The sequence below is a fragment of the Chiloscyllium plagiosum genome, unplaced genomic scaffold (assembly GCF_037043375.1).
Source record: "Chiloscyllium plagiosum isolate Xiang-an unplaced genomic scaffold, Cpla_swu_hap1 HiC_scaffold_27, whole genome shotgun sequence".
In the NCBI taxonomy this organism is placed as follows: Eukaryota; Metazoa; Chordata; class Chondrichthyes; order Orectolobiformes; family Hemiscylliidae; genus Chiloscyllium; species Chiloscyllium plagiosum.
This window is the reverse complement of record NW_028270165.1, coordinates 23,924,126-23,933,189: the sequence shown is the minus strand read 5'-3', so window position 1 is coordinate 23,933,189 and position 9,064 is coordinate 23,924,126. Positions and strand designations below refer to the sequence as shown.

At 50.5% G+C, this 9,064-nt stretch overlaps 1 protein-coding gene across 2 annotated transcripts; it reads left to right on the top strand.

Moving 5' to 3' along the window:
• The first annotated feature begins 320 nt into the window (after positions 1-320).
• Positions 321-3,773, top strand: LOC148143452 (uncharacterized). 2 transcript variants are annotated; one of them, XR_015751222.1, is made up of 3 exons: positions 321-397; positions 1,909-3,452; positions 3,755-3,773. XR_015751222.1 is itself a non-coding variant. In XM_087974191.1 (2 exons), exon 2 carries the CDS (start codon positions 2,260-2,262, stop codon positions 2,848-2,850), a length of 591 nt encoding a protein of 196 aa, XP_087830317.1. In that variant the 5' UTR covers positions 321-397; positions 1,909-2,259; the 3' UTR covers positions 2,851-3,542. The 2 variants fall into 2 exon arrangements, 1 of the variants encoding a protein (XP_087830317.1); XM_087974191.1 differs by lacking the exon at positions 3,755-3,773 and having other exon boundaries at positions 1,909-3,542.
• Positions 3,774-9,064: the final 5,291 nt, after the last annotated feature.

Genomic DNA, 9,064 nt, shown 5'->3' with positions numbered 1-9,064 from the left:
AGTCCTCACTTTCTCCAGGATGTTCAAAGAATCCAGGGCCTTGTGAAATCTTGTTGCCTGAGTAAATCCCAGTAAGTCCCAGTGATGACCCACATGTCCCTGTGTGTCTGCATGAGGATCCCTGTTCCCATCAGCCTCCACTTCCCAGGGACATGGCTCCAGTTGCTGCCTGCGGACTACAAATCCCAGAATCCCTGTCGAAGGGACCCTAGCCCCGCCTACCCCGGCGAGTCACAATGCGCCGCTTTGACCAATGGGAAACGAAGAAGACCCGGAAGCATTCTCCCGGGCTGAGGCTCCTCCCCCTTCCCCTGTGTGCAGCTTCAGGGAGCACGAGCCCCCCCATCCTGCTGCAGCAACTGGACGGGGAGCAGAGTCTTGTCCAGGACAGGAGACAGTGAGTATCAGCTCCTTCAGGAGGATGGGGAGGGTGTGTATCAGGGACAGCAGTGTGTCAATGGGGGAGAGAAGGAGGGAAATCCCATCCCAGAGAACCTCCAGTTGTTCTGTTCTTATTGAGATATGTATCTTGATTAAGTTTAAAAATATAAGCCATAAGTATTAAGTTAGCCTGGAGCAATGTTTAGTTGAGGAATAAGGCAGTGCTATTTTCTGGGTCTGTAGATTGAAAGAACAAAAATGTCCTTTAGTGTAAGAGTGACCTGCTCTTCTTGTTGGATGTGGGAGTTCAGGGAGAGTTTACTGGTACTGAGGGTTATATCTGCAATAAATGCTGTTGGCTGCGAATCCTATCAGATTGCCTCTGTCTCTCCAACCGATCCATTCAATAAGGAATTTACAAGAGTAAGGGGGTGGGATGGATGGCCTCTTGGTTCGGTCACTGTTGGAATATTGTGTGCAATTCTGGTCTCCTTCCTATCGGGAAGGTGTTGTGAAATTTGAAAGGATTCAGAGAAGATTTACAAGGATGTTGCCAGAGTTGAGGATTTGAGCTAGAGGGAGAGGCTGCATAGGCTGGGGCTGTTTTCATAGAACATAGAACATAGAAGAATACAGTGCAGTGCAGGCCCTTCGGCCCTCGATGTTGCGCCGATCCAAGCCCACCTAACCTACACTAGCCCACTATCCTCCATATGCCTATCCAATGCCCGCTTAAATGCCCATAATGAGGGAGAGTCCACCACTGCTACTGGCAGGGCATTCCATGAACTCACGACTCGCTGAGTAAAGAACCTACCCCTAACATCTGTCCTATACCTACCCCCCCTTAATTTAAAGCTATGCCCCCTTGTAATAGCTGACTCCATACGTGGAAAAAGATTCTCACTGTCGACCCTATCTAAACCCCTAATCATCTTATACACCTCTATCAAGTCACCCCTAAACCTTCTTTTCTCCAATGAAAACAACCCCAAGTGCCTCAACCTTTCCTCATATGATCTTTCTACCATACCAGGCAACATCCTGGTAAACCTCCTCTGCACCCGTTCCAGTGCCTCCACATCCTATAGTATGGCGACCAAAACTGCACACAATGTGGAGTGTCGGAGGCTGAGGGGTGACCTTATAGAGGTTTATAAAATCATGAGGGGCAAGGATAGGGTAAATAGACAAAGTATTTTCCCTGGGTTGGGGGAGTCCAGAACTAGAGGGCATAGGTTAAGGGTGAGAGGAGAACGATATAAAAGAGACCTAAGGGGCAACTGTTGTATGGAATGAGTTGCCAGAGGAAGTGGTGGAGGCTGGTACAATTGCAACATTTAAAACACATCTGGATGGGTATATGAATAGGAAGGGTTTCGGGAGATATGGCCAAGTGCTGGCAGGTGGGACTAATTTAGGTTGGGATATCTGCTCAGCATGGATGAGTTGGACCGAAGGGTCTGTTTCCATGCTTTACATCTCTTTGACTGTATTTCTAATGTTTGCATGTTTCCCCTTTGACAGGATGCTGGACGGTGAAGACTTGCTGACAGACATCACCAAACGAACATTACGTACAGTCAGTGAGTGCATTAATCAGGACCTCGATAACCATACACAGAGAAATGTCCATTTGTTTTACCTACACCGAAGGTTTAAATGATCAGTCTGGACTGGGAAAGCTCGGAGACACATCCTCCCATCCCCAAGTAAGGGTCTTCCAGCAAACGGACTCTGGGAAATAAACCCTTGAAGGTGGGAGCCAGCGTTGAACAGCATCAGACAGTACCCAGCACGGAGACAGTCCCCGTGCTCTGAGGGGATTCACCTTCAACTGATTGTGCAAAACTCCGATACACAGCATCATCCCAGAACATGGAGAAACCCTGGAAGTGTGAGGACTGTGGGAAGGGATTCCACTCCCTGTCAACCCTGGAATTTCATCGCCGTGGTCACAGCAGGGAGAGGCCATTCACCTGCTCGGAATGTGGGAAGGATTTCCCCAATTCCTCTGCCCTGCGGAAACACCAGCGCTCTGCAACTGGGGAGAGGCCATTCACCTGCTCGGAATGTGGGAAGAAATTCCATGAATATTTCACCCTGGTGAGACACCAGCGAGCTCACACTGGAGAAAACCCGTCCAGCTGCTCGGAGTGTGGCAAGGTATTCACTCAGTTATCCAGCCTGCGTGCACACCAGCGAGTGCACACTGGGGAGAGGCCGTTTAGCTGCTCTGTGTGTGGCAAGGGATTCATTCAGTTAGCGCACCTCCGCAAACATGAGCAAATTCACACCGGGGAGAGACCCTTCAAATGCTCCAACTGTGAGAAACGGTTCCGAGATTCATCTGCCCTCCGTATACACCGACGAGTGCACACTGGGGAGAGGCCGTTCAGCTGCTCTGTGTGTGGGAAAGGATTCATTCAGTCATCACATCTCCGCAAACATGAGCAAACTCACAAGTGAATACAGGAGTGGGATCTGCTGTTGATCAGCAGCAAGCTCTGTGCTACTGGGCAGTAGTTACAAGACCATCCTCATCTGCAATCTCATTTCCGTTTTGTATACTGTCCTGATGTCAAACTACATTGGCTGTTGGCCCAGTGTCGCTGAGTCAGAATCCCGGACATCCCTCTCTCCCAGCATTGTAGGTGTTCCCGATACCACAAGGACTGCAGATACAGAGGGCAGCTCAGTATCACCTTCTCAACAAGGACAGGGAACGCTGACCTGGACAGTGAGACTGGAGCCCAAGCACTGATTTTAAACACGAGGGAGTTACCAATCTGCGACTGAGCCATATTCATTCAGACCGTGGGTGAGGTCACAGGGTCACAGCAGTGCCCACTCTCTCTCACCATTGGACTTCTAGTCAGCGTGGCGCTGTTCCAGCCTGGCACTGCATCTTCCCCACACGGGGCAATGATCCCCAAAACCTCAGACAGGCCCGCCTCTCCCTGGGCTCTCAGTAAGGGTTTACTTCCTGCTACAAAGCCTGAAATAAATCTGAGAGACTGTTCCATGGCGTCAGCAGCACAGGGCCCAGGGCAGTCGTATTTATACTCCAGGTGAGTCTCCACTCTCCTCACTTCATCTCTCTCCAGCGGTACATCCTTGTGTCCCTCTCTCCCTCCTGAATGTGGCTGGGTATGGGCTCTCTCTCTATCTGTGGGACTGGGTAAGGGCTCCCTTGCTGTGTCTGTCTCGCTCTCGCGCTGCCTGTCTCCCGCTCTCTCTGCCTCTCTTTGTCTGTCTGTCGCATATGTCTGTGTGGGTGTGCGTGTGTCTGTGAGAGTCGGACATCGCACAGAGCCGTGGTAATAGGGGACTCCATAGTGAGAGGAACTGACTAGGGTTTTTCGGGCAGCAGGCGGGACGTAAGGATGGTGTGTTGCCTTCCTGGTGCCAAAGTTAAAGACATCGCGGACAGAGTGCAGGAAATCCTCAATGACGAGGGTGAAGAGCCAGAGGTGGTGGTACATGTCGGCACAAATGATGTCGGGAAGAAGAGGAGGAACATAATACAGCGAGACTTCGGAGAACTAGGAAGAAGGCTGAAAAGCAGGACGTCCAAGGTGGTTATCTCCGGTTTGCTTCCAGTTCCTCGGGCTGGTGTGGCCAGTAACGGAGATAATGAACTTGAACGTGTGGCTGGGGAACTGGTGCAGGAAGCAAGGATTTAAATTCTTGGATCACTGGGGTATGTTTTGTGGTAAGCATAAATTATACAAGAGAGACAGTTTGCACCTGAATAGGTTAGGGACCAGCATTCTGGCAGGCAGGTTTGCTACTGCAACACCGCTACATTTAAACTAAGTAGCGGGTGGGAGGGGACAAACTGGATGTTTAAAAAGGAAATTGAAGGGAAAGTTAGAACAAGAGAAGTCAAGAAAGACAACTGTATCAATGAGGCAGAAAACTCGGAAAGGGATCATGCCGTAAAGTTGAGTGAAATAGGGGTTGATGGGAAGGGTGAGGGCAGTAACAAATTAAAAATACTATGTATGAATGCACGAAGCATTAGACATAAGATGGATGAGCTTGAGGCTCTTTTGGAAATTGGCAGTTACGATGTTGTGGGGATAACTGAGACATGGCTTCAAGTGGACAGGGCCTGGGAAATGAATATTCAAGGCTACATGTGCTATTGTAAGGACAGACTGACGGGCAGAGGGAGTGGGGTGGCCATGTTGGTAAGGGATGATATTCAATCCCTTGTGTGGGGGGACCTAGAGTCAGGAGATGTAGAGTCAGTGTGGATAGAGCTGAGAAATACTAAGGGTAAAAAGACCCTCTTGGGAGTTAGGTACAGGCCCCCAAACAGTAGTCAGGATGTCGGATGTAAGTTGAATCAGGAGCTGAATTTGGCCTGTCCCAAAGATGTTACTACAGTTGTTATGGGGGATTTTAACATGCAGGTAGACTGGGAGAATCAGGGTGGTATTGGACCCCAAGAAAGAGACCTTGTGGAGTGCCTCCGAGATGGATTCTTAGAGCAGCTGGTGCTGGAGCCGACCAGGGAGAAGGCAATTCTGGATCTGGTATTGTGTAACGAACCAGAATTGGTCAGAGACCTCGAAGTGAAGGAGCCATTGGGAAGTAGTGACCATAATACATTAAGCTTCAATCTGCAATTTGAGAGGGAGAGGTTACAATTGGAAGTGACAATATTTCAGTTGAATAAAGGGAAATATGGAGCTATGAGGGAGGAGCTGGCCAAAGTTCAATGGTGCAATACCTTAGCAGGGATGACAGTGGAGGAACAATGGCGGATATTTCTGTGTATAATGCAGAAGATGCAGAATCAGTTCATTCCTAAAAGAAAGAAAGATCCCAGGAGGAGGCAGGGGTGGCCGTGGCTGACAAGGGAAGTTAAGAAACATATAAAGTTAAAAGAGAAAAAGTATAACATAGCAAAGTGAAGTGGGAAAACGGAGGACTGGGAAGCTTTTAAAGAACAACAGAGGATTACTAAGAAGGAAATACGCAGAGGAAAAATGAGGTACGAAGGCAAACTGGCCAAAAATATAAAGAAGGATAGTAAAAGCTTTTTTAGGTATGTGAAAGGCAAAAAAATGGTTAAGACTAAAATTGAGCCCTTGAAGACAGAAACAGGGAAATATATTACGGGGAACAAAGAAATGACAGAAGAATTGAATTGGTACTTCAGATCTGTGAGGAGAAAGTGAGGGGTTAAAATCTTCGAGGAGAAAGTAGTAGTTTGGCGCATTGACCTTTACACCGCTGAGGCCAAACGCCAGCTCGCAGACACCTCCTCCTACTGCCCCCTTGACCATGACCCCACCCCCCACCACCAAACCATCATCTCCCAGACCATCCATAACCTCATCACCTCAGGGGACCTCCCATCCACCGCCTCCAACCTCATAGTCCCACAACCCCGCACCGCCCGCTTCTACCTCCTGCCCAAAATCCACAAACCTGACTGCCCCGGACGACCCATCGTCTCCGCCTGCTCCTGCCCCACCGAACTCATCTCTGCATACCACGACACGGTCCTGTCCCCCTTAGTCCAAGAACTCCCCACCTATGTTCGTGACACCACCCACGCCCTCCACCTCCTCCATGATTTTCGCTTCCCCGGTCCCCGACGCCTTATCTTCACCATGGACATCCAGTCCCTGTACACCTCCATCCCCCATCACGAAGGACTCAAAGCCCTCCGCTTCTTCCTTTCCCGCCGTACCACCCAGTACCCTTCCACCGACACCCTCCTTCGACTGACTGAACTGGTCCTCACCCTGAACAACTTCTCCTTCCAATCCTCCCACTTCCTCCAAACCAAAGGAGTAGCCATGGGCACCCGCATGGGCCCCAGCTATGCCTGCCTCTTCGTCGGGTATGTGGAACAGTCCATCTTCCACAGCTACACTGGCCCCACCCCCCATCTTTTCCTTCGTTACATCGATGACTGTATCGGCACTGCCTCGTGCTCCCACGAGGAGGTTGAATAGTTCATCCACTTCACCAACACCTTCCACCCCGACCTCAAACTCACCTGGACCGTCTCAGATTCCTCCCTCCCCTTCCTCGACCTTTCCATTTCTATCTCAGGCGACAGAATCAACACGGACATTTACTATAAACCAACCGACTCCCACAGCTACCTGGACTACACCTCCTCCCACCCTGCCCGCTGTAAAAATCCCATCCCATATTCCCAATTCCTTCGACTCCGCCGCATCCCAAAAACGCACAACCCAGATGGCCTCCTTCTTCAAGGACCGCAATTTCCCCCCTGACGTGGTCGACGATGCCCTCCACCGCATCTCTTCCACTTCCCGCTCCTCCGCCCTTGAGCCCCGCCCCTCCAACCGCCACCAGGACAGAACCCCACTGGTCCTCACCTACCACCCCACCAACCTCCATGTACAGCGCATCATCCGCCGTCATTTCCGCTACCTCCAAACGGACCCCACCACCAAGGATATATTTCCCTCCCCTCCCCTATCAGCATTCCGTAAAGACCACTTCCTCCGTGACTCCCTCGTCAGGTCCACACCCCCCCACCGACCCAACCTCCACTCCCGGCACCTTCCCCTGCAACCGCAGGAGGTGCAAGACTTGCGCCCACACCTCCCCCCTCACCTCCCTCCAAGGCCCCAAAGGAAACTTCCATATCCGCCACAGATTCACCTGCACCTCCACACACATCATCTATTGCATCCTGTGCACCCGATGTGGCCTCCTCTATATTGGGGAGACAGGCCGCCTACTTGCGGACCGTTTCAGAGAACACCTCTGGGACACCCGGACCAACCAACCCAACCACCCTGTAGCTCAACATTTCAACTCCCCCTCCCACTCCACCAAGGATATGCAGGTCCTTGGACTCCTCCATCGCCAGACCACAACAACACGATGGTTGGAGGAAGAACGCCTCATCTTCCGCCTGTGAACCCTCCAACCACAAGGGATGAACTCGGATTTCTCCAGTTTCCTCATTTCCCCTCCCCCCACCTTGTCTCAGTCAAATCCCTCGTACTCAGCACTGCCTTCCTAACCTGCAATCTTCTTCCTGACCTCTCCGCCCCCGCCCCCGCCCCCACTCCAGCCTATCACCCTCACCTTGACCTCCTTCCACCTATCGCATTTCCAACACCCCTCCCCCAAGTCCCTCCTCCCTACCTTTTATCTTAGCCTGCTGGACACACTTTCCCCATTCCTGAAGAAGGGCTCATGCCCGAAACGTCGATTCTCCTGTTCCCTGGATGCTGCCTGACCTGCTGCACGTTTCCAGCAACACATTTTCAGCTCTGATAGGAAACAAAGAGTAGTGATAAACGGCTCCATTTCGGAATGGCAGGCAGTGACCAGTGGGGTACCGCAGGGATCCGTGCTGGGACCACAGCTTTTTACAATATATGTTAATGATATAGAAGATGGTATTAGTAATAACATTAGCAAATTTGCTGATGATACTAAGCTGGGTGGCAGGGTGAAATGTGAGGAGGATGTTAGGAGATTACAGGGTGGCCTGGACAAGTTAGGTGAGTGGTCAGATGCATGGCAGATGCAGTTTAATGTGGATAAATGTATGGTTATCCACTTTGGTGGCAAGAACAGGAAGGCAGATTACTACCTCAATGGAATCAATTTAGGTAAAGGGGCAGTACAGAGAGATCTGGGTGTTCTTGTACACCAGTCAATGAAGGTAAGCATGTAGGTACAGCAGGTAGTGAAGAAGGCTAATAGCATGCTGGCCTTCATAACAAGAGTGATTGAGTATAGAAGCAAAGAGGTTCTTCTGCAGCTGTACAGGGCCCTGGTGAGACCACACCTGGAATATTGTGTGCAGTTCTGGTCTCCAAATTTGAGGAAAGACATCCTGGCTATTGAGGGAGTGCAGCGTAGGTTCACGAGGTCAATTCCTGGAATGGTGAGACGACTTTACGCTGAGAGACTGGAGCAACTGGGCTTGTATACCCTTGAATTTAGAAGACTGAGAGGGGATCTGATTGAGACATATAAGATTATTAAAGGATTGGACACTCTGGAGGCAGGAAACATATTTCCACTGATGGGTGAGTGCCGAACCAGAGGACACAGCTTAAAAATACGGGGTAGACCATATAGGACAGAGATGAGGAGAAACTTCTTCACTCAGCGAGTGGTGGCTGTGTGGAATACTCTGCCCCAGAGGGCAGTGGAGGCCCAGTCTCTGGACTCATTTAACAAAGAGTTGGATAGAGCTCTCAAGGATAGTGGAATCAAGGGTTATGGTGATAAGGCAGGAACAGGATACTGGTTAAGGATGATCACCCATGATCATATTGAATGGCGGTGCAGGCTCGAAGGGCAGAATGGCCTACTCCTGCACCTATTGTCTATTGTCGCTCTCTCGCTCTCTCTGCCTGAACCATTCTCTCTCTGTCTCTTTCTCTCTGCCTGAACCATTCTCTCTCTCTCTCTTTCTCTCTGCCTGAACCATTCTCTCTCTCTCTCTCTCTCTCTGCCTGAACCATTCTCTCTCTCTCTCTCTCTCTCTCTCTCTGCCTGAACCATTCTCTCTCTCTCTCTCTGCCTGAACCATTCTCTCTCTCTCTCTCTCTCTCTCTCTCTCTGCCTGAACCATTCTCTCTCTCTCTCTGCCTGAACTATTCTCTCTCTCTCTCTCTCTCTCTCTCTCTCTCTCTCTCTCTCTCTCTCTCTCTCTCTC

Coding starts and splice junctions, on each gene's coding strand:
- LOC148143452 (XM_087974191.1), top strand. CDS start 2,260: ATGGAGAAACCCTGGAAGTGTGAGGACTGTGGGAAGGGATTCCACTCC.